We start from the raw sequence: 24,745 nt of genomic DNA, 5'->3' as shown, positions 1-24,745 counted from the left end.
TAGTCTGTTTTGGGTTTCGCTTTTCTGAGTCAGGGCTTGCTTTTTACACCAAGCTGCCTTACACTTGTGTTCATCTTCCCGCCTCTGCCTCCCGAGTGCCAAGATTACAGGCACATACCACCATGTCCAGCCTTATACTACTTTATTCTAAGATCTAGCTGGTGAGAGGGCTGGTGGTGTAATGGGATGATAAAGTGGGAGATTCTGATCAGGGCCCATCTAGAATGAAATGAAAGCAGTTACATAACAATAAAACTGTCTCACACTAGCAGGCATGCCGCACCAAAGCATGTACCAGAACATGTTTATGTTATCTCCAAGTCCATCCTACCAAGTCTACCCAGTGGGTGTTCTCGCTGCTGTTGGCTGGGAGATACCGCAGATTTGGATCTTGGCTGGCTATGGCCAGTCTGGGAGGGCAGGAGGGATGGATGTTTCCACAGGTTTGTATCTGAAATCCTACCAGCAGCAGCTAGGGGTGTGGTGGCTCCATGATTTGCTGAGGGGAACCTGGGAAACCTCAGTCACAGAGACTCATGCTCATGCTTGGGGTCATTGCAGCCCCAGGTGCCCAGCCCTCTCTAGGGGACAAAGCCAGTGTGGGCAGGAAGAGTGAAGCAGCCATCTTTCCTAAAGTCACTACTTGCTTTTGGCTCCAAGCTTTAGGGCCCTAAGATTTGGATGGCCCCTGACTCTGTACTCATATTCTGTGACCCTCAGCCCTTCTGCTCTGGCCACAGCCAAAAGCCAGAATACCTTTAATACCTAAGATGGTGTGGGCTTTGTTTATCTGTAGACACCTCCTTGGATAATTTGTGCCTTGACAGAGGTAAAGGACGAATTTTATCTTTGTGTTAAAAGTAAGAAAACTCCAAGAGCAAGGCCCTGGATTCAGTCCTCAGCTACGAAGGGAAAAAAAAAAAGTAAGAAAACCCAAGTGCCAAACAGACTGTGATTTGCCCAGGCCACATGACTTACCAGGGGCGAAACTTCAATCTATATATATTTTTTTTCTTTATTGAGATAGGGTCTCATACAGAGCTGAGCTAGGCTGGCCTAAAACTCAAGTCAGCCTCCCAAGTGCTGGGATCCTAGGTGTGAGCCACTGCAGCCACTCAGGACCACATTTGTGACTTTAACGTCCTCCAGCTCTGCCCTGGGCTCCAGCTGCAGGGGCAGCAGGCGCCACCGTGCCGGCAGATGCGCGCAGAACTCAGGAGAGCCAGCTGAGTGACAGGCAGGTCGACCTCCTTCCCTCCCAGGTTAACTGCTACAGCCCAGGTGCACACTGGACTGCAAGCCGACAGGAAGCGCAACGTAGGAGGGTGGAGGTCAAGCGTCCCTCCCTGGCAGCTGCCGGGCCTTCCACCCAGGCCAGCCTGAGCTGCCAGCTGGGTGAAATCATGGGCCCAACTCCACCTTCTGGCAGCCAGTGTGGACTCGGCGGCGTGGGGAGGAAAGACCTGACTCCAGATCGCCGACAAAAGCTGGTAGTGGCTTTAGCCTCGCTGGGCGCTAGGTGGGGGTGTCTGCCCCCTCTCAAAAAGAGCCGGGCGACTTTTGGGAAAGCATTTTCTATCGAAAGCTAGTGGGGGTTGCACCAAAACCCAACAGAATTGGGACACCCCCTACACCCCCGACTGGCGGTTCAGCAACCACCACCTCCCGCAGCCAGCCCAGAGCTTAGATTCGACGCGGTGCCTCCCACAGCCAAAGAGGGAAAGTTGCAGGACTCGACAGGCTGAGGCTGTGCAGGGCGGGAAGCCTTGACCAGCAGCTGCACCCCCACCCCTAAGAGGGTTGGGGAGGCCAGGCCAACTAGCAGACACAAAGGTGAAGGAAGTGACTTCCTCCATGTCCACAGTGCTCCCCCACCCCCCCCCCGACTTCCCTCTAGTTCCCCGAGCGGGCTCTCCCGCCCCGGACACCCCGCGCCACTCCGCGCCTTTGGCCCAGGCTCAAGGTCTTGTGATGTGATTAGCAAAGCCAGCGCCTTGTCCTCAGACACTCAGCCCTGCCCCGCAGGCCCCAGCGCTCAAGTCCTGTTTACCGAGCCTGGGCGGGGAGAGGGGCGGAGAAACGGGCCAGTGCTCCTCCAGGCTGGCCGCTCCCGCCCCCACCCCTACTGCGTCTCCACGTGCAGCTGGGTTCGAGCTGCCACCTACGGGACAGGCCGCGAGCCCGCCCCCCGAGTCCTAAGCACCCTTTGCCAACCAGTCTGGCCACACGCATCATTGCAAATATTGTTGCATTTTGCAATTCCCGCGCGCCGTGCAAAAACCAAGGGTGGGAGATGAAAGCTGTGCCAGTCGGCCTAGCAGGGTCGGGCGGGGGAGGGCACGTCCAGGGTAACCCGGTCCGGGCCACAGATAGAACGTGCAAGCGCATTCCAACGGTACAGGCCCAGAGGCAGAAGAGAGCGGGATCTTCCCGCCGCCGCCGCCACCCAACAGCACCCAAAGGGGCCGCGCTCCCCACGCCGCCCGGACGCCCGGGCTGCCCGCCCCTCCCCGCCCCGCCCCCTCCCCCGAGGGGGGAAAAATTGGCGGCGACCAATGAGAGGCCGAGGAGGCGCCTGACGTCGGCGAGCCGGCGGGCGGCGTTGCCTGGAGACCCCGGCGGGTCAGCGTTCAGTCCCCTCCCCGGGTGCGCCTGGCCCCGCCGCCGCGCGGCTCCCGGGCTCTATATAGGGCGCGCGCTCGCGGGTCTCGGAGTTCCACCAGTCCGCGAGCTGCCGTCGGCTCCCGCGGGGGGCGGGCCGGGGCGCCGAGCTGCGCTCTTGCTTCTCCTCTGCCCCCCCACTCCGCGCCGCGGCCTCCTCCCTCCTCCTCCTCCTCCTCCTCCTCGGCCCCGCAAGCAAACTTTCCGTCCCTCCCCGCCCCTCGCCCGTTATTCGTCTCGATTCCAGCCGGGCCGCGCCGCGCCGCACCGAGGGCTCCTCCCAACCCTCCCCGCTTGCAGTTCCGACCATTACAGGACCCAGAGAGAAAAAAATGTCGACCACACTCCTGTCCGCCTTCTACGATATCGACTTCTTGTGCAAGGTAAGCCGGCGAGCGGGGAAGGATGGCGGACCGCCTGGAACCCCTGGAGTTCCGAGGCTTGGGCTTGCCGGGCCGGGTTAGGGCGGGAGGGGACCCTTCCAAGTTGACTTTTCGGGTGGAGGGAAGTCCTGGAGTTAGCAGCCCTGTGCGCTTGCGACTGTGGGCGTGGAGAGCGGGGAGGGAGCGAGCGAGTAGCGGCTGGAGCAGCGGCGCTCCTCCCGGGCCGACCACGGCCACGCTGCCGGGACTTCCCGGACAGTGTTTGCGCCGCCCACCCCGTGGCCACGGGCCCGGGATCACATGGCTAGACCCGGCCGCGGCCCGGGTGGGCGTCCTCCACTCCCTCCGGCCTGGCTTTCGCGAGTGTAACGGCGGAGGCCGAGTTGAAGTCCGCAGGGAGAAAAGAAGGTGGGCAGTTGGGGACTAGGCTTGAGTTCTCCCCAACTCTTCCTCCCCTTCCGATCTTCACCCCGTCCCCGCTCCCCTCCCTTTGGCAGACGGAGAAATCCCTGGCCAACCTCAATCTGAACAACATGCTGGACAAGAAGGCGGTGGGGACGCCCGTGGCTGCTGCCAACAGCTCGAGCTTCACGCCGGGCTTCCTGCGACGCCACTCGGCCAGCAACCTCCACGCGCTCGCCCACCCCGCGCCCAGCCCGGGCAGCTGCTCGCCCAAGTTCCCAGGCGCCCCCAACGGCAGCAGCTGCGGCCCCGCAGGCGCGGGCGGCCCGGCCTCCTACGGCCAGCTCAAGGAGCCTTCGGGGGGCAGCGGCACCGCTCTGGTCAACAAGGAGAGCAAATTCCGGGACCGCTCGTTCAGCGAGAACGGCGAGCGCAGCCAGCACCTCCTGCACCTGCAGCAGCAGCAGAAGGGGGGCAGCGGCTCCCAGATCAACTCCACGCGCTACAAGACCGAGCTGTGCCGACCCTTCGAGGAGAGCGGCACGTGCAAGTACGGCGAGAAGTGCCAGTTCGCCCACGGCTTCCACGAGCTGCGCAGCCTCACTCGGCACCCCAAGTACAAGACGGAGCTGTGCCGCACCTTCCACACCATCGGCTTCTGCCCCTACGGCCCGCGCTGCCATTTCATCCACAACGCGGAGGAGCGGCGGCCCGCGCCATCGGGGGGCGCCTCCGGGGACCTGCGAGCGTTTGGCGCGCGCGACGCGCTGCACCTGGGCTTTGCCCGGGAGCCGCGGCCCAAGCTGCATCACAGCCTCAGTTTCTCGGGCTTCCCGTCGGGTCACCACCAGCCCCCGGGGGGTCTGGAGTCGCCGCTGCTGCTCGACAGCCCCACGTCGCGCACGCCGCCACCGCCCTCCTCCTCGGCCTCATCCTGTTCCTCCTCCGCCTCTTCCTGCTCCTCCACGTCGGCCGCATCCACGCCCTCGGGCGCCCCGACGTGCTGCGCCTCGGCGGCGGCTGCAGCGGCGGCCGCGCTGCTCTACGGTCCCGGGAGCGCCGCCGAGGACCTGCTGCCCCCCGGAGCCCCGTGCGCCACCTGCTCGGCCACCTCGTGTGCCAACAACGCCTTCGCCTTCGGCCCGGAGCTGAGCAGCCTCATCACGCCGCTTGCCATCCAGACCCACAGCTTCGCCGCCGCGGCCGCCGCCTACTACCGCAGCCAGCAGCAGGGCCTGGCCGGCCCCGCGCCGCCCCCCGCGCAACCCGCCGCGGCCCCCGCGCCGCCCTCGCCGCCCTTCGGCTTCCAGCTGCCGCGCCGTCTGTCCGAGTCGCCCGTGTTCGACGCGCCCCCCAGCCCCCCGGACTCGCTGTCGGACCGCGACAGCTACCTGAGCGGCTCGCTGAGCTCGGGCAGCCTCAGCGGCTCCGAGTCCCCCAGCCTGGATCCCGGCCGCCGCCTGCCCATCTTCAGCCGCCTCTCCATCTCCGACGACTGAGGCAAGGGGGCGCCCGCGAGGGGTTGGGAAGAGGCGCCGCCGGGGGGCACCGGGTTCAGGGGTGACCACGGCCGCAGGCCCGACTCGCAGGCCCCCCTGCCGAGCACTTGGACTCGAACTCTTGCTGGGAGGGGCCCCGCCCCTTCCCTTTCGGTTTTCTCGTTTCGTTGTTTTTTTTTTAATCATTTTTATTATTATTATTATTACATAAAAGAGTTTCGTTCTTGTTGAAATAAAAGCCAACGAACTTTGTGTGGATGAACAAAAATAGTCACAACAGGCGGTTGTGATACGGTAGAACAAAAGATACCAAACACTTGGTTAGGTCTCAGATGAGTTTGAAACTCTAGTTTAAAAAAAAAAAATCGGCCCAGCACCAGCAGCTAAAAATCACCATTCCATCTCTTCTTTCACTTGAAAGCCTTAGTTACAGTCCAGATGTGAGAACTCTTAACCTTGGAAGGGGTTCCTAATGTATTGTCTCAGACCAGTGTGAGCCAGCCGGCTGCCACCTCCCTAAACTATAAGCTTCTAGAATTCAGTGTAATGCCAAGAACATGCCTTGAAACGAGTAGCCTTCGGCCCGTGAGTGCGGTTGTTTTCCTTGTTTTTGTTTTTGTTTTTTTAAACAAAGTTATATATGTTTGGGGTGGGGGGAGGGAACCTTGCATTCCAAAGTTCGATACTGGTCTCATTGCACCACTGAGTGGGTGCTTAGTCTAGAACCGTTTCCTCTGCTCTCTGGAAGCCTTGAGCAGAGCTCAGTTCGTCCTTGTTGGGAGACAAGTGTGCTTCATTTTTAGCTGTTCTGAGTTGATTCGCGCCACGGCACCACAACTCAATATGAAAAAAAAAAACTATTTAACTTATTTATTATCTTGTGAAAAGTATACATTGAGGATGTTGTTCATACTGTATTTATCGAGTATGATGAAAAGCAATAGATATATATTCTTTTATTATGTTAAATTATAATTGCCATTATTAATCGGCAAAATGTGGAGTGTATGTTCTTTTCACAGTAATATATGCCTTTTGTAACTTCACTTGGTTATTTTATTGTAAATGAGTAAGAAAAAAATCTTAATTTAAGAGATTGTATGTAATATTTATTTCATTAATTTCTTTCCTTGTTTACGTAAATTTCAAAAGATTGCATGATTTCTTGACAGAAATCTATCTATCTTGATGCTGTGGAAGTAGTTTGAGGAACATTTTGAGTTTTTCTTAGAATGTATAATGGTTGTGGCCCATCCAGCTTTAAAGAGAGAAAGAATGACCACATAACTTCGCAGTCAGGCTCACATGTGGCATGCTTTTCTAATTCCAGCTTTATAAACCAGCAAGAAAAAAAAAAATGGTTGCTGACTCCACCACCAGATCTACTGTGACATTGAGTATAAAGACATGTAGCAATAATGGGGAAATGCTCTCAGTGCCTTCACAGGGCCCGAACTTGCCTTAAATCTTCCTCAACCAAATAAGTATTTCATTAGTGCTTGAGAGAATTTGAATGTCGGATGGGTTCACCTGCACAAAAGGAAGAGATTTTTACCACTTTTTTTTATATAGCTATAAAGTGAAGAGGGCCATCTTAGTGCTGAAATGGTCTGTAGTACATGAATATGCCTTGTTTTGTGAGAGTCCAAAACTTGTACTATTATTTTTCAATGTAAAAAGGCAGGAATGTCGACTCCCAGGCCTTCCTGGATGGCGGAGGAATGAGCAGGCGCTTAAGTTTGTATGTAGGTACAGTTGGAGCACCGAGTGTACTCTGGACTACTTTTGACAGAAGTAGGTTTTTGAATGTAACAAGATAAGTCAACTTGAGTTGTAATATATTTTGGGGAATCAGTTCACTACAAATTGTGACTGTAAACATTGTACTGTAAATGTTTTGTAGTTTTCCCCCAATAAAATTTTTTGGGAAAAAAAAAAAAGCATCCCTGAGTGAAAGGAGTCTTCTTTTTAAGCTGGTCTCTCTTCCTGGCTTTCCATGGCCTCTGCAGGTCGGGGAAGGGGGTGTGGGGGGAGGATGTGGGGAGCTGGCAGACCTCACAAGAGCCTGCATCCACTTGTACCTGTATTTATTTTCTAGCAAGTCCTTTCAGCTGAAAGACAGTAATTATTTGGCTGTCAGGGGGCATTTGTTAGCTGTTCCCTTTGGTAATAAGATGCATCCCAGTATTGGCTGGCTGGCTGGTGGCAGGGCCTGGCGGGAGACTGCAAGGGGTGTGGCCGGCCTGTGAGTCACCCAGTGGATCACGTGGCTGCTCTGGCAGCTGAAGGGCCGATTTTTCTCCAGGATGCCTGACCAGGGCCTGTAGCCTTGACAAGGGGGGGCTGGATGTGGAGTTTGGGGCCAGGCGTTGGGAGTCCAGGGTTTTGCTTGGACTTTGGAAAAGCTGGGTTATGTCCTCGTTCAGAGAGGGAGGAAGATTAAGCGGGTTAAACTTCTATCTGGGTGATGTTTGTTTACACAGACAACTTCCTCTGGGAATGAGCACATTCAGGCTATTTATGCAAAAGGAAGACCGGGCAGGCCAGAAAGCAAATTCAACCCGACTTCTACAGAAGACACAAGACTACCTTGCTTTCCCGGGTTCTCAAAGCTTAACAAGCTAAAGTCACTTGTGGTTTTGGGTGTTTTTTTGTTGTTGTTGTTGTTTTTACCCTGTTTTAAAACCATCACTTTGAAACTCCTGAGACAGTTGGATTTTTCTCCCCCCAACCCCCATACACCCAGTTCAGACACCTTTTCCAAAGTAGGCAGGAGATGCGGCAATAGTTTGCTTTCTTATCCATAACAGCTGGGCTCTATCAACCAATCTTAGCCCCCACTCTGGCTGGGCCCTGCCTTGGCCAGGGTCTCCTGTGACTCACAGCTGAGCAGGAGTGGAGGGGGGGGGGTGTCTGAGGGATGCATCGCCAGGCTGGCCAGCTGTTTCTCGTTAAGGAAGATGGAGTTGGTGTTCGCTGGAGCGATTTTTTTTTTTTTTTTTTTTTATGTGCTTGCTGCCAGAGTGGAGAACAGTTTCAAAGTTCTCCCAGATGTTGGGCCTTGGGGGTGGAGGGAGCCTGAGGCCAAGAAGGCCTGGGGTTGGGAGAAGCCCCTGCAGCTCTCTGGCCTCTGGGCCATAAAGAATGTGCAATCAGGAGGAAACGGCTCCACTGTGGAGCTATTTAGGCCCGGCTGCATTTCAAAGACCTTGTTTCCACTTCATTCCCAAACTTATTTTTCTGAACAAGTACTATTGATCAGCTGGAATGTTGGACTTCTCTTTGGGGTAAGCCACATTCATTTTTTTAAAACTGCTCTCTTGGGAAGCCCAACTGCTGGGCTCTGAAGTTTTGTGTCTTAGATGCGTCGGAGCGTGGAAAGCTTGGGGAGGTAGGTTGTCATTCAGAAGTTTTCTCACCCACACACATCAGGGGAGGCTCTGGGTCATTGTGTTTCGTTTCGGCAGCAACCAGAATAAATAACAAACAGCCTGTACTTGATCACCCTGAGGATGTTTGTGTGTTTGTTTGTTTGTAAATCCAAGATCTAAAAGTAAAACTTGCAAGTCAGGACAAAGTAGGAGTAGCCACCTCAGTCTGCATCGTGGAGCTGAGAGAGCGGAGGCTTCAGGTGAGTCTAGAGAGAGTCCTTCAGGGGCCGTTGTAGGCCCAGAACCTAGTGGTTCCAAGAGGCCTTCCAACTGACTGCTTGGAGACTTGGGGTGATTTTGAAACAATGCAACTAGTGTGCCCCGCCTTATAAACTATTTCAGGAGGAGGATGTGTGTGAGCACAGATCCTGCTGTCTGCATCCCCTGCTGGATGTGCAAAAGACAGCACACAGCTGAACCCTGCCTCACTGACGAGCGTGAAGACGTGGAGGGTTGTGAGCGGGGTGGCCTGGAAGGCCCTTGATGCAGGAAAGGGGGTAGGCCAGACTCCTGACTGCCAGGTCTGCTCCTGAGGGAGGGTCCTCGGTGTCGAGCCTGCTGGGGGGCCTCGGGAAAGCCATCGCTCGGGTGGATGTCTACAGGGAGTTGGAAAACATTAAACCTTGGGAGGAAACCCACCTGCAGACACACCGCTGTCCCCCAGCTTTGCTTGTGGTGACAGATGAAGGCGGATATGACTCGCACCCAGTTTTTTTTTTAAACCGGAAGTTGGGTCTCTGCAGCCCTTTCAGGCTGACCAAGCTGTTGGACTGAGGCCAGTCAAGCTCTTTTTTGTTTGTTTGTAACTACAGATCCTCCTGCCTCAGCCTCCAGCTGATTCGGGACTGTAGGTGTTCCCCACAACGCTCAGCTGTAATCTCATTTTGTTGTATTTATTATTCTGGCAGATGTAGTGAGCGTTAGACATTCAGGGCAGTTTTTTGGGTTTTGTTGGGCTTTTTTGTTTTGTTTTGTTTTGTTTTTTCCAGACAGGGTTTCTCTGTGTAGCCCTGGCTGTCCTGGAACTCACAATGTAGACCGGGCTGGCCTTGAACTCACAGAGATCCGCTTGCCTCTGCCTGGCCTTGAACTCACAGAGATCCGCCTGCCTCTGCCTGGCCTTGAACTCACAGAGATCCGCCTGCCTCTGCCTGGCCTTGAACTCACAGAGATCCGCCTGCCTCAGCCTCCCGAGTGCTGGGATTAAAGGCGTGCGCCACCACCACCCAGCTAGGCAGTGCAATTCTTGATCTGAGCCACTAGCAAGCCAAAGAGGGAGGGAGAGAAGGAAAAAGGAAATTGAGGCAGGGCGGGAAGATGGATGGCGCCAGAGCAGGCAGCTGTGGTACCTCTCTTCTAACTTATTACCAGTGGAGCTGGAAAAGTGCAGGAGCATTCATGGGTATGCTTGGCAAGGCACCTCTGAAGGGAGGTGTGAAGGGGTACCCATGTGGGAGGTGGGTTTGTGTCTGTGAGTCCCCAGTGTCTGTCTGCATAGACAGGTGTTTATGAGTGCTGATCTGTGTCTGCGATGTGTGTAATGGATTCAGAAGGGGTGGGTGGGGATGTGTTTCTGGACAAAGCTGCTGTAGGGGGTTATGAATCTTACGGAGTATAAGGGTCTGTGGGTGTTGATGATTGTGGGTGTATCTTGTGATGTATGGATTGCCTGTTGTAGGGGTGTGTGGATCTGTGTGTGGAGTGTGGGTTTGGGTTTGTGCTGTGTATTTAGGGTTGTAGGGTTTGAGGGTGTGGGAGTGTGTGGGTCTCTGTGTTAGGGTCATAGGTGTCGTGATGTGGGGGCTGTGTGTGTGTGTGTGTGTGTGTGTGTGTGTGTGCATGCTGAGTACATGGGTTGCTCTGGTGGGTGTGTCCTTGTGCCCTGCTGTGTGTGTGTGTGTGTGTGTGTGTGTGTGTGGGTGGGTTTGGGTGTGTCTGTATGTGGCTGCCGCCGTGGGGGAGGGGTGTGGGCCTTCAGTGTGTGTGTGTGTGTGTGTGTGTGTGTGTGTGTGTACCGCTTGCTTGCGGTGTTTGGGTCTGGTGGTGTCCGCAGGGGTATGGGGGTGTGTCTGTCCGGGGTGGGGGTGGAGGTTTACCCACACCTATAAAGGCAAAGCAGCCCTTCTTAACAAGCCTCTTTCAACTTTAAAACTGCTTTCAAAACCCGGAAATAACTGCCAGGCTGCGACCGGCTTCCTGCTGGGCGGGGGCAAGACAGGGCTAGCGGGCGAGTGGCCACTGTCTCCAAGCCTGCAGGGACCCCAGAGCCACCGTCAGGATGGGCACACCTGCCAAGACGGGCCTCAGGGGCCCCTGGCTGCCTGCGGGGACATTTTTAGCAACAATTCATTCTCTGGGGGCGCTGAGGGAGGGGCCTCTTCTTTTCATCTGGGCAGAAATAGCTCCTGTCCGATACTCATTCTTCGCCCGGGGAGGTCGCCCCAAAATAGAGGGAAGATGTAAGGACCCAAGACGGATGGGGAAGGAAACTCCTGAGATCATTGAAACCAAGTTTAAAATATTTCTCTAAAAATAAGCTTTGTTTTTCTTGTGGATTTGTCTGGCACTCAGGGTCCTCCAGTCAGGGTGCTTTAACTGGCCTGGGAATCAAGGCGGAATTTTTTTTCTTTTTTTTTTTTTTTTAAAGCGAGTGTTTCCCAGCTGTGGCCTTGGAAAGTTCTCTGTTTTCCATTTATTAAACTCCTAGTTTCCGGCTAATTAAAATTATTTTCAAATAAAACTCTGTAGCCCAGCAATATTTGATGAAACACAGAATTCCCAGTGACCCCTCTGCAGGAGGCCAGGCCAGCTGTGGGCGGCCTGTGGCCCCTCTTCTGGACTCCAGGCCTGTTTATATAGAAGAGAACTGGGCCTGGTCTGAGGAAATTCCAGCAGCCATGGCAGGGTGGGTCACCTTCGAGTCTCCAAAAGAGGTTCAGAGTAATTGACTTGGCTGTTGTTGCTTGGCTGTGCCGGGGCTGAACCCTGGGGTCTGGTCAATGTTAGGCTATTCACCACTATTCCACTATTCACCACTATTCACCACTACTCACCACTACCTCGCCACGTCCACCGTACTTAAGGCTCGAGGTAACTGGAAAGCTCCTGTCCCTACCCAGGGCCACCATCAGTACCCTAACACCATGGGCAGAGTCCACTTCAAGAGAGACACAGGCTAGATGGGGTTGGCTTTCAGTTTTAATCCCAGCACCCAGGAGACAGACAGAGGCTGTAAGTTTGAGACCAGCCTGGTCTATATACTGAGATTCAGGACACAGACCTTGGCTCAAAGAGGAGAAAAACAGGTGGTGGCATAGGAACATTGATATTCCCAGCTGGTGTGACTCTCCCTGACCTAGAGGCCCTTGAGACTTGAGGATGATTGAGGGTAATGTCCCAGGACTTTACCCCTACAGTGTGCCCAGACCCAGCATGCCCCAGAGGTGGGTGGAACCCAACAGAAATCCAAAGCCACCTGTTAACGTTAATGGATGAGAGATACTGCAGTCAGTGAACACAGAGGGTGAGGCCAGAGCTGTTGTGATTCACCTGCTGGCAGATCCCCCATTGGGCAGGCAGCCGAGGGGCAGGACCTCTCCTCTGTCCCACAGAGAGTTTCCACTGTCTGGTAAAGGGTAAACTGATTACTGCTGCCTTCAGGGAGTGTACAAATGAGGTCTCAGGGTTTGCCCGTGGTACATCGGGCGTCAGCACTTCGCTCCTTTTCATGGTTGCAAAGTATTCCATTGTATGGATATACCACAGTTTGTTTAACCAGTCATCCAGAGTCGGTGGACACTTGGTGATTGATTATTCCCCAGGTACAAGTTTGGTGGTAATGTCTGGTTTCAGCCCTGTGGGGTAGACACCTGTGAGTAGAATAATTGAACCATACTCTGATCAAACCCACAGCCTCATACAGGCTAGGCCTGAACTCTGCCACTGAGCCACACCCCCAGACCCGTGTTTACTTTTAGGGAACTACCACACCGTTTTCAAAGTAATATATCAGAATTTTTTATTTGTTTGTTTCTGCTGTTTGGCGGTACTGGGGGGTGGAAGTCGGGGTGGGGCATTCACATGGGCTAGCACTCCACCCCTAAGCTACATCCCTAGCCAAAATAGGTATTTCATGAATTGTTTTGTTGAGGCAGGTTCTCCTGACTGGCCTGGAACTCACTCTAGCTGGTCTTGAGAGGGAGGGGCAGGAAGAGCAGGGCTTCAAGGGCATCCCCCGCCACACATCAAGTTCAGGGCCACACTGGGCCAGGAGGGACCCTGGCTTGAAAAACCAAAAGAAAAGCCAGGCATGGTGGTACTTAATGTAATCCCTGCACTCAGGAAGCTAAGGCAGGAGGATTGCCATGAGTTCAAGGCTAATCTTGGCTACAGAGTGAGTCCCAGGCCAAGCAAGACCCAGTCTAAGGAGGGGGGAGGGGGGGAGAAAGAAAACTTTTTAAAAGCAACTTATTTAACTTTATTTTATGTGCATTGGTGTGAGGGTGTCAGACGCCCTGGAACTGGAGTTACAGACAGTTGTGAGCTGCTGGGAATTGAACCCCGGACCTCTGGGAGAGCAGCCAGTGCTCTTAACCACCGAGCCATCTCTCCAGCCTGAGAGAGAACTTGTTAAATTTAATCCTAATAGCCACAAAATAGAAACAGGGCCTAAGGATGTAGTTCACGGGTAGAGAGTGCTTGTGTTTAGCCCTGGGTTTGATCCAACGCCACTGGTGTGGTGGATCTGGGAGGCAGAGGCAGGACAACTAGAAACTTAAGGTCATCCTAGGCTACATAGTGAGTGTAGCCTTGGCTACATGAGACCCTGACTTTTTAAGTGGAAAATTAAAAAAAAAAAAGGAAACACCTGAACTATATATTAACCAATGAGTTCGAGTTCCAGGAAATCTGATCCCCTCTTCTGGACTCCGTGGACACAGGCACACAGGATGCACATGTATGCATGCAGGGAAAACACTCCTACACATAGAATAATGACCTTTGAAATAATAATAGTAATAATACTTTCAAATGACGGTAGGTTAAACCAGGTGTGGTGGCGCACGCCTTTAATCCCAGCACTTGGGAGGCAGAGGAAGGCAGAGCTCTGAGCTTGAGGCCAGCCTGGTCTACAGAGTGAGTTCCAGACCCCGTCTTTAAAAAAAAAAGGTGTACGTGTAAGCTGAAATGCAGGATGTGAAAAGAAAGGGTAAGATAGTGAGACAGACGTGGATTTCCATCTCTCGGCCCCAGAAAAGCATACTTAAGCTAGGTGTGGGCCAAGCTGGTCGTCATGACCCTCTGCGGGACAGCGGAACCCAAACTAGTCAGGCTAGTGGCTCACACCTGTGTAATCCCCACACTCGGAGGGCTGAGGTGGGGTTGCTGTGAACTTGAGACCAGCCTGGACAAAAGCAAAAAAAAAAAAAAATCTCAAAAACAAAATAAAACTGGTTAATTTAAAACAAATACAGGGCTGGAGAGATGGCTCAGTGAGCAGGAGCCCTGGCTGTTCTTCCAGAGGACCAGGGTTCAACTCCAGCATCCGCATGGCCGTTCACCAGCACTTTTAATTCTTCAGTTCTAGGGAACCCAAAAGCCCCCTTCTGGCTTCCGAGGGCACCGTATATGTGTGGTGCACAGACGTACATGCAGATAAGCACTCACATATAAAACAATAAAATAAATATTCAAAAAACAAATCCGTAAGTGGCCCCTAGTTCCCCACCCCTCGCGTACAATGCCTCCTTCGGACCTTTCCTCCCAGAGCCCAGAATGTTCTTGCAAGTGGGGACAGCTGGGCCTCTACCTCCACAAGGGAGAAGGGCCCCAGGTGCTGCCCATGACTGCTGGGGTGACTCCTTGAGTACAATCCACTTGAGCCTCAGTTTCTCCATCTGGAAATCCTGCTGACCCATAGTTGCCCTAAGGATTAGTGAAATTGTGGGTGCTTAGAGGTGCAGTGTCTGTGAGTCAGAAGGACCAGCCAGCCGCTCTGAGTGTGTCGACTCTGCCCCCCACTCCCCCACCTCCCCACACTCCACCTCAAGCCTCCAGCCCAGGGGTCTCCAGGAAGGCCTTGGGAATTCTAAGAGCGCCCCTCATAGAGATTCTGCCCTGTAGCCCTACACCAAGGCTTTACATATGCTAACGACGCTCTTCCTAACGGCCCAAACACCCAAACGCGGGGTCACTATTCCCATTTCAAAGGCGAGGGAATGTTGTGAGAAGCTGCAGAACCCTGAGTGGGGTGGGGGGTGAGGGTGGCCTCTCCAGGGACCCCTGCTTTGTCTCCCAAGAGTCAGCTGACTCCTGACTCCTTTTGGCTGTCCGGCCCAGAAGTCTCTCCTCCCTGGGTGTCATTCCAGAGTGCACTGTGCTCCGCTCCACAGTACATCCTTTTTCTGTGTTGAGAAAGGGTCTTAGGTAGCCCAGGCTAGCCTTGAACTCAGTTTATGGCCAGAGATGACCTTGAATTCCAGGTGTTTCTCTGCCCATCCCTCAGGCTGATCAGTTCATGGGGTGTTTCCTATGTGTTTTTCTTTTCTTTCTTTCTTATCACACAACAAAAAAAATTTTTAAGACAGGTTCTCACTATATAGCCCCCAGCTGCCCTGGAATTCACTATGTAGACCAGGCTGGCCCCCAGCTTGTAGAGCTCCACCTGGGATTAAAGATGTGTGCCACCACACCTGGCAAGTAGTTCATTTTAAAACAATTCTTTCACACACACATATTCTACAACTTATCAAAGACAAGCTTGCACGCCGTGGGTGTGTTGGTTTTTATATAAATAAATACTGGCTGAATAGTTGACTCTGTAGCACACAAAGCTCTGAAGATGTTTTCCAGAGTTGCCCGATACTTGGATCTTACATTCGTTAATTCTGAGAACAGCACTTCGCAGAAATAGATGGCAAAAGGTGACAGAAATACATTTAAGGCGTTTCAGAAATTTCGGAAACTCTCCTAATTCCATTCCACAATGTTTCATTTAATGTTTGTTTGTTTTTGTTTTTTATTTTATAAAACTCAACAAGAAATTTCATATGTGTATACGATGTATGTTGATCATATTCATCCCTCACCCCCCACCCCACCCCACCCCCCACCCCCCATCACGTCTCCCTTCTAACTAGTTCCTATGTGTTCCGTCCAGGGGGCTGGGGGTGAGATGGGGAAGAGTTGACTGAGGTGATCAGTGGGCCAATAGGCAGAGCAGGCTACCACAGCCCTGTGACAGCCCCCTAGCTCCCTGCCCCTGCCCCTCAGCCGCTGCAAGGCCGGGGTAGGCCTCACCAGCACCGTGGCCAGGGAGGCCTTGCTTTGCAACAGGCTGCCACAGCTCCCTACCTGTGTGACTTCCAACCAACCTCTGAGCCCTGGTTTCCTCAGAACGAACAGGGGAGGGGAAGGGAGGGGAGGGGAGGGGAAGGGAGGGGAGGGGAGGGGAGGGGAGGGGAGGGGAGGGGAGGGAAGGACTCCAATCTGAGCAATGTGGTTAGCAGCCAAGGCCCCCTCTGTTCCTGGCAAATGAATGTGAGAATATGAGAGTCCCGACCACTGTGGTTGGTGCCTCGGGTTCCTAACTGTAAATGTCTGGGCCTGGGGCTGGCTGGTTTTGTGTCACCTTGACACAAGCTAAAGTCATCTGGGAGGAGGGAACCTCAGATTTAAAAAATGCCTCCATAAGATGAAGCTACAAGCAAGCCTGGAGGGCATTTTCTCAATTAGTGATTGGTGGGGGAGGGCCCAGCCCATGGTGGGTGGTGCCATCCCTGGGCTGGTGGTCCTGGGTTCTATAAGAAAGCAGGTGAGCAAGCTATGGGGAGCAAGCCAGTAAGCAGCTCCCTCCATGGTCTCTGCATCAGTTCCTGCCTCCAGGTTCCTGCCCTGCCTGAGTTCCTGTCCTGACTTCCTTCAGTGCCGAACAGTGAGGTGGACGTGTAAGCCGAACAAATCCTTCCCTCCCCGACTTGTCTAGGTCCCAGTGTTCCATCATGGCACTAGAAACTCTAACCAAGACAGGGCCTTCCTGGAAAGATGGTCAGACGCAAGCACTGTGAAGAGAACCAGCCTTAAAAACGGGGCTTTGGGTTGTTTAGTCTTGTTCTACAACTTCCAATTTGAGGGGTGTCAGGAAAGATCCATGATCTGTCCCCCTAAACTCCTGTACATGGTTGCTTAAATGATTGTTTTTAATTTTTCAAATTAACTTTGTACACACACACACACACGCACACGCACACGCACACGCACACGCACCAGCACCAGCACTTTCTTATGCAGGTGAACAGGCAGGTGTGCCAGAGACTTGTCACCGAACACCGCTCCCTACTGAGCTTTCCCGATTCAATGACAGTTAAACCAAATGCGGGCCATAGGGTGCACACCTGTAACCCCAACCTTCGGGAGACAGAGGCAGGAAGATGGAGAGTTCAATGCCCGCCTTGACCGCATCGCAAATTCCACACCTGCCTGATCTGCGTGAGGCTGGGGACACAAGAAAGGATGCGCTCCTCTCGGAGGCTGGGGTGTGGGGTGGTGGTCGAGAGCTTGCCTGGCCTGTCTGAGGTCTCGAGTTCAACCCCAGCACTGCAAACAGGAAAAAATAAAGTGGATGCAAACGGCAACACAGGTCACCTGTCACCCTACCCCTCGGACAACTGTCCCTTGTACAGCATGCCCTGGGACACAGTGCCTTTGGTGACTCTCCCTCTGTCCAGGAGCATTCGGAGCATTCTCCCCCCCACCTCCATGTTCCAGAAAATTCAGAATACCCGCACACAGCGACTTCATCCCAAAGACCATGCTGTCTGGTGAAAGGGCCAGCCTGGGCTCTCCCTGGCCCACACCTCTCCCCAGCAGCCTTGGCCCTTCCTCCCCTACAGCCCCTCACACTGACCCCTCTAGTCAACTCAGTGTCCAAAGGTGTGACACCCATCTATGGAGGCAGCCTCGGAGGGCATTCTCCTCCATCCTTACCTCAGTCCTTTTCCTCCTGTCGACTAAAACCCGGCCTCTGCCCTCCCACTCCGTCCCCTTGCCTCTGCAGGGCAGGCCTCGCTGAGCTGGCCTGGACAGCTGCAGAGCCAGTGGTCTTACAGAGCAAGGTGTGGCATGGAGGCGCTCATGCCTGTTCCTCCCTGACGGCTCCCATCCCCTACAGCTCAAATCTAAGCGTCCAACACACCCGTGGAGGCTCTGTTGCTCGTGGGCCTCTCTCTTGGCCGTCCATGCAGCGCTGTGACCCTAGGATACTGCTCACCCCTCTAGGCCTCTTCTGGGATGTACTCCTGGTGTTCCCTCCCTCCCTAGAATTCAGTCCGGCCAATCGCAGCAGCAATAGAACCCAGCCCATAAAGCCACCCCACCCCGATGGCCTGCCCTGACTCCCTGGAGGCCTTCCTGGGGCTGATCACATGGTCCCACAATGGCTGCGTATGTTTCTCTCTCCAGCCTGTGAGTTCCTCCCTAGCACCCACATTTCTTCTTGCCGCCCCAGGCTGGCTCCTAACAGCACCTCACTAACATCACATGATAACACTAGCACCCCCACCCCGATCCCACCCCCGCTCTGAGACTGGCTCAGGACCACAGAAGGGAAGACACTTGCCCCAAGTGTCCCAACTCAGGGACGGTGAGGCCCCAGGGTTTCCCCCCAGGGTCCCAGCTCTTCACAAGTAAGAAAGATGCATTTTTATTTGTTTGTTTGTTTATTTATTTTGGCTTTTTGAGCCAGGATTTCTCTGTGTAGCCCTGGCTGTCCTAGAGCTCATTCTGTAGACCAGGCTGGCCTCGAACTCACAGCCACCAGTGCCTAGCTGTTTTTGTTATTTTTCATTACTTGTGTATATGTGTATCTACATGTGGTTTTGTGCCCCTGAGTGCAGATGTCCTCCAAGGCTAGAAGAGGGCGGTGGGTCCCCCTGGAGCTGGAGTTATAGGTGTTATGAGGTACTAAGAACTGCTGGGGGGTCTTCTGCAGAGGTGGGAAGAGGGGTAAATACTCTTAACTGCTGAGCCATCCCTGCAGCCCTGCCCCCCATCTCCTCATATTCACACACACACACACACACACACACACACACACACACACCACACACACACACTCACACACACACACGAGGTCAGGGTCACAAAGTGAGCTCTCTGCCTCCTCACATCACACGTGGGCCACCTCTCACTGCTGCACCATGCCTAGGGTGATGGGCCCTGGGGATGGATGCTCACCGCCCCCACCCCTGCCCCCTTCCCCAGTGGCTCTGCCTTTCTGAGTGGTACAGCTTGAGCGGCTGTGTCTCAAGCCCTGAGGCCAGCACTGGGTCTCACCAGCCCCCAGCTGTGCAAGACCAGGCCTCAAGGTGCCTCTTCCGTACCGTGGCGTGAAGCATACATGTGCATTCAGAAGCTGACAGCCCGGACTGGGTACGGAGTGCAAAGCCGAGTGCTCGTCTACCATGCGCAAGGCCCCTGAGAATCAGAAGTTCAAATTCATTCTCAACTGCATAGCAAGTTCTAGACCAGCCTGGACTGTATGAGACCATGTCTCAAAAAAGTTAAACACACACACACACCATACATACACACCACACACACACATACACCACACACATACACCACACACACACACACCACATACACCACACACACACACACACACATACACCACACACACACACCATACATACACACCACACACACACATACACCACACACACCCACCACACCACACACACACACACACACACACACACACCCCACACCCCACACACACATACCACAACACACACACACACACCACATACACACACACACCACACACACACACCCCACAACACACACACACATACCACAACACACACACACCACACACCACACCCACACATACCACATACACATACCACAACACCCACACACACCACACACACACACACCACACACACACTACACACACACACCACACACACACTACACAACACACACACCACACACACACATACACATACACACCACACACACACACATACACACACACACCACACACACACATACACACACACACCACACACACCACACACACACCACACACACACACACACCACACACACATACACACACACACCACACACACACACATACACACACACACCACACACACACATACACACACACACCACACACACCACACACACACACATACACACACACACCACACACACCACACACACACCACACACACACACACACACACACCACACACACACCACACCACACACACACACACACACACACACAATCCCTGCCATCAGCAATTCTCCAAGAGTTGCATTCGCTCTCTCCACCTCTGCCCTCCCCCTCCCCCTCCGTCCTCCTCCATCACCTTGCTGGCCTGGCCTGTGTCTCTGGAGGGGACAGGACAAGGTCCCCACCCTGGAGTCCATTTGCTCTTTCTCTCCCCTGCCTTGGGAGCACCAGGACAGGCCTGGGTCAGTCCCACTGGGCTCCTGGGGCCTGGGAGACAAAGACTAGGAGGAAACCCGACGTAGCCTTGGGGGAGGCCCTGCCAGAGTGACCTGGGGTGTGTGGAGATGTCCATGAGTGTGTGTGGCGGCGTGTGGTAAGAGTCAAGCGACTCTCGGTGGTGGTGTGAGAATGTTTTAGGAGCGGTTGGGTCCCGCGTTATGTAATGCAAATGCCCCCTGGGGCCGACAAACCACACTGGTGTGTAACTGCCAGTCCCCCCGGGGGAGGAAAAGAGAGAAGATGTGAAGTCTCTTCTCTCTTCCTGCTGCCCTCCAGCAGGCACCCCCGGATAGCCAGGCACTTCCTGTCCTCTGTTCCCACAGCCCAAGGGCCAGGGGGCTGGGCTGGGCACTCGGGCCCAGGCCAGGGCTCACAGGCACTCTGCAGTTCTGGGTTCGATTACAGCTCTTGACACTGGCCCAAGGACCGTGATCACTCTTAGTCTGCTGGGGGTCATGTGTCTCCACAAATGCTGCCCACTACCTCCCTCCCCTGACAGCGGTCCCCTCCTTAGAGCCTCTGGGGTTCCCTTGTCCCAAAGGCCTTTCCCCGACATGGGAGCCGGTCATCTCCTTGGCCTGGGTGACCGCAGTGGGGAACTCATAGTTTACCTGTTTGCCCCTGTGCTGGGCCCTCAGGGCCAACTCTCCCTGTCTCTCTCTCTCAAACACACTGTGTTCCCCCTCCCTGCCCCGCACCATTCCAGCCCTTGAACCCTATCCCTGAGGCCTCGGCTTCCAGAAACCTGTGCTGGATGTAGGCTGCCGCCCTGGAGGCCCAGCTCTCTGCTCCGAACCCCCCGGGCGCCTCCGAATGGCCAGCTAGACATCTGGCCTTGCACAAGTCCAGCTCTCCAGCTGTGCATCTTAATAATGATGGCCACTGTGTATAATAATGGCCACGCTCTGCCAAACCCAGTCCCCGGAGGTGTCCTCGTGGGACATGTCATTGTCACACCAACCCTAATAATGCACTTCCTGCTATTACATGCAAGATCCCCATGGAGAGGGGTGAAGTGTATAGCCCGAGGTTCTGTGGGCATGGTTGTGCAAGCGGCTGGCAGCTCTGTGCCCATGCCCCAGTGTCCTCACACCTCCAGGCTCATGAAGGCAGGAAATCCCACCCAGGCCTGCCTTCCCTGACGCTTACCCACCTGGCTGGCCGGCCGGCCTTCATATACTCAGAGGCCATGGCTATCCCTGCGACTAGCGGGTCGCTGGTGGCTTTGAACTACTAATCTAAAAACTGACTGGGCAGAACTAACCGAGAGCTTGTATTCACAAGAGTGGGAAAGTGGTGATATAGCTCAGTGGTAGAGCACTTGGCTACCACGCACAAGGCCCCCCTGGGTTTGACGGATCTCCTGCACTGGGCGGGGAAGGGGGAGGAACAGGACACACCTGAATGGCATGTAAAGGGTGTGCTCACTTTAGGCAACTCCTGGGCATCTCTGAGCCTGTCTCCTCAGGGTGCGAAATGAGTCTAGCCAGGGCACTTCCTCACAGAGTTTCCAAGAGGTCTGTGGCGCACCATAGAATTATTTCATTGCTTCTTCATAACTGTCATTTGGCTACTGTTAGGAATCACAACGTAAATATCTGATCTGTGGCACGCAGCGACGGGAGGGAGGTTGCGACCCACAGGTCGAGAACCACTGGTCTAGGCGCTGCTGTGAATACCCGGTCAGGGTGATTTGCCCATCAGCCCACTCTGGAAAGGTCTGGAGGCCACAGGTTGCCCCAGCACAGTCATCCCACCCGGCCTTCCTTCCTTCCTTCCTTCCTTCCTTCCTTCCTTCCTTCCTTCCTTCCTTCCTTCCTGCCTGCCTGCCTGCCTTCCCTGCACAGGACTCTATTTCTCCCCTTACTCTCTATTTCTGTCTCTCTATTTTTCCATACTGCTTAGGGGCAAGCCCTGTTTCTGCACAAGCCCCCTACCCCTGGCTCTACCCACCCCCTGCTCCTCCTCCCCTTTTCTACCCCTTCTTCTTCCTGCTCTCCACCCCCCCCCCCGCCCCGCCCCAATCCCTCCATCCCTAACACAGGCAAGGTGTAGGCAAGCAGACCGACATCCGAGTGCTTTGTCTGTTCTGCAGGGCTGGGGGTGGAACCCAGGGCCTGGCACATGCTAGGCAAGTGCTCTACCACTGAGCCCCATCCCCAGCCCTCCAGATTCTTCAAATAGCCTGGAGAAAAGTGGATGCTTTACCAAGCATCTAAGAGCCATTGCGGCCTCTCCACCGCTCTGCTGTGGGACTCAGGCCAGGTGTTCGGTCCTGCTCCAGCGTCCCCCACAGCAGCAAGCTCCTGGTGCTATTACCTGAACCATGCTGCCTCTTGCAGGAAGGCTTCTGGGATTACATCTGCCATAGCCCAGCCTCCTCTCTCTGACCTCATCACTAGTACCCAGCCCCAGCCTTCTCCTCTTCTTCAGTCTCAGGACGAATCCCAGAGGTACAAGGTCAGCTGTGTGGGGGCCAGTCCACCCTTCGGAAGTCAGGGTTCTTGTTTCCCACCAGCTTGGCCTAAGGGCAAGAGATGAGGCCTGTGCTGTCCTCTAGACCAGAGGGGCAATCTGCTTTGGGTTCAGTTTCAGCCATGCTGTGGCAGGGCATTGTGGGAGTGATGTGGGAAATGACAGAAATGAGCTTCTTGGCCCCAGGAGGATTGGGTTCTGACCCAGAGACCTGCAGCCAGGGCTGCATCCGGGGGGCTTTAAGAAGGTCCCTCTGGCCACAGCAGCAGAAAACGGGGAGCTTGGGAGAGGTGTCTGAGCCTAGCTCTGAAGCTATGAGGAAGCATCCTTCAGGGGTGCTAGATTGGGAAGTCTGGGGACTCGGGTTTCCACCGTCTTCTTCCCTCTGTTCCCTGGGATGGCTGGGCCCACATGGTCACTCCCGTTCCAGGCCTTTTGGAGGAGGGAGCAGGCTACGGTCCTAGAACTAGACTGCTTAGCCTCCCTCAGCAGGAATCTTTCATTCAAAGATTAAATAAAATGTGTAAAATATGCCCAGTTGGCACGCAGTGTTATTCAGTAACGTCAGGGCCTTGCCCAGTCCCCATGGGGCTACACTCTCGCAAACCTCATGGTCACTTCTCACATGCAGTTGGACCCCACACAGCTCCTCCTGGCCTCAGACTCTGCGGGAGAGAAAGTCTACAGAAACCTGTGAGCTCCTCACTCTGCCCAGTGTTTGGGGGCGGGGCTCAGGAAGTGGGGGCGTTTAGAGGGGTGTGGGGGTACACGCCTCGTTCTAGTGCCTGCCCACCTGGTATCCCTTCTCCCCACCTTGGTCTAGCCTTCCCCTGGACACTTCTGCATGCTCCTGCCCATCCAACACTCCAGAATGTAACCTAGGAGCCTGACTGGCCCCTTCCATCCTAGGTTTCCCAATTACAAGCTGTGTGACCTTGGGCAAGTTTCTCAGTCTCTCTGGGCCCCCCGGCTTTCTCAGCTTTCACTCCCCTCTGCTTCTTCACTATGCCCTGGAAACCCAGGCGTGCAGTAAGGTCCAGAAAGGTCTAGGCAGCCCGTCCATTCAACTATTCTGTGTGAAATCTCATGGCTCACCCCCAGCCACAAAAGTAGAACCAGGGTCCAGTAAAGTAGGATCCTTTGCCCACGGCCACTTGGGCCTCTGTGCCCTGAGGCCTCTCCGCCTGTCTCACTTTAACTGTGCTCAGATTTCTGGGCTCTGAGGTGGGCCAACCAGATTCTGTCCCGGAAGTGCCCCGGGGTGATTAGGAAAGAGGTAAGGGAACGTTTTAAATACTCTCCCAGGTCGCTGGACAGAGAGGCCTGTTTGCAGGGGTCCCAGCTGCCAGAGCCCGGCTGTGAAATGGATTCCAGTTGCCTAGGAAACGATAGGGCTGTTGGTGTCGAGTAGAGAGCGTTCAGGCCTCGAGGTGGAGGTGTAAAAATGAAGGAAGAACAGCGTGTTCCAGCAGGGATGCTCTGTGCCGGGCAACCTGCCTCTAGCCGGCGTGCATGCGTGCGTGCGTGCGTGCGTGCGTGCCCACATTCGCCGGGACGGGCACCGGTCCTTCTCCAGCGGGCTACAGTAGACACCGTGAACTGGTCACCTTCAAAGCGGGGCAGGGCCCGCGGGAGGGAGCGATTTCCTTTTACTCAAAACCTTTCTCTTTTGTTTCACTGTTGTACCGCCGTGCGTATATTATTACTGTTTTTAAACGTCAACAGATGTTATCGGACCCGTTCTGTTCTTTCTCTGCCGTCGGAAAGGAAGCGGGTGCTGAGAGCTGGTGAGGACGGGGTGTGATTTTGTCAGATCTGGCTCTCGAAGACAGGGAGACTTCCTGGGGCAAGAGGCTGGAAGGGGCTGGAAGGGGCCAGCACGTTGGGGAACAGTCCCACCGAGCTGTGGCTCCCTAGTTCTGCCTGGGATGGTCTCTGAGGGACCCAGGACAGGCCTTAGGCTCTAGGGCCATCTCCCCTGTGGAAGCTGGGCTTCCAGGAGTTTTGATTCCTTTACTATGGGGCACCAGCCAGGCCCTGTTTTTCTACGTCAGATCTGCCCATGGTCTGTACCCTGCCAGCTGCCTGTGCTTTCTGAACCCCGGACCCAATAGTCCCTGAGGACAGTGGCCAGGTGCCCTATGCCAAGTCCTGTCCTCACAGGAACCTGCCTACCTCTCTATGGCAGATGTGAGGTCAGGGGGCCCTCCCCACCAGCAAGCGGGGGGGGGGGGGGGGGGGGGAGCCTGGGGAGGTGAGAACCTTCTCCTCCCCTCAGGTCTTTCAGTGGTTTGTTTGGTTTTGTGTTTTTGTTTTTTTTTTTTTTTGGGGGGGGGGCACAGGATCACACTCTGTAGCCCAGGCTGGC

General features: G+C 54.5%; 1 protein-coding gene across 1 annotated transcript; it reads left to right on the top strand.

Moving 5' to 3' along the window:
* Positions 1-2,857: 2,857 nt before the first annotated feature.
* Positions 2,858-6,885, top strand: Zfp36l2 (ZFP36 ring finger protein like 2). Its single transcript, XM_042266893.2, has 2 exons — positions 2,858-3,044; positions 3,542-6,885. Exons 1-2 carry the CDS (start codon positions 2,994-2,996, stop codon positions 4,943-4,945), a joined length of 1,455 nt encoding a protein of 484 aa, XP_042122827.2. The 5' UTR covers positions 2,858-2,993; the 3' UTR covers positions 4,946-6,885.
* The last annotated feature ends 17,860 nt before the right edge of the window (positions 6,886-24,745 follow it).

Source organism: Peromyscus maniculatus, chromosome 22 (assembly GCF_049852395.1).
Source record: "Peromyscus maniculatus bairdii isolate BWxNUB_F1_BW_parent chromosome 22, HU_Pman_BW_mat_3.1, whole genome shotgun sequence".
In the NCBI taxonomy this organism is placed as follows: domain Eukaryota; kingdom Metazoa; phylum Chordata; class Mammalia; order Rodentia; family Cricetidae; genus Peromyscus; species Peromyscus maniculatus.
Note: the sequence above shows the minus strand (reverse complement) of the source record. Positions and strands in the feature narration are given on the sequence as shown.

Bases quoted from the DNA above. Each gene is read 5' to 3' on its own strand.
- Zfp36l2 (XM_042266893.2), top strand. From the start codon at position 2,994: ATGTCGACCACACTCCTGTCCGCCTTCTACGATATCGACTTCTTGTGC. The intron at 3,045-3,541 runs GTAAGCCGGCGA...TCCCTTTGGCAG, and splicing joins ATATCGACTTCTTGTGCAAG to ACGGAGAAATCCCTGGCCAA.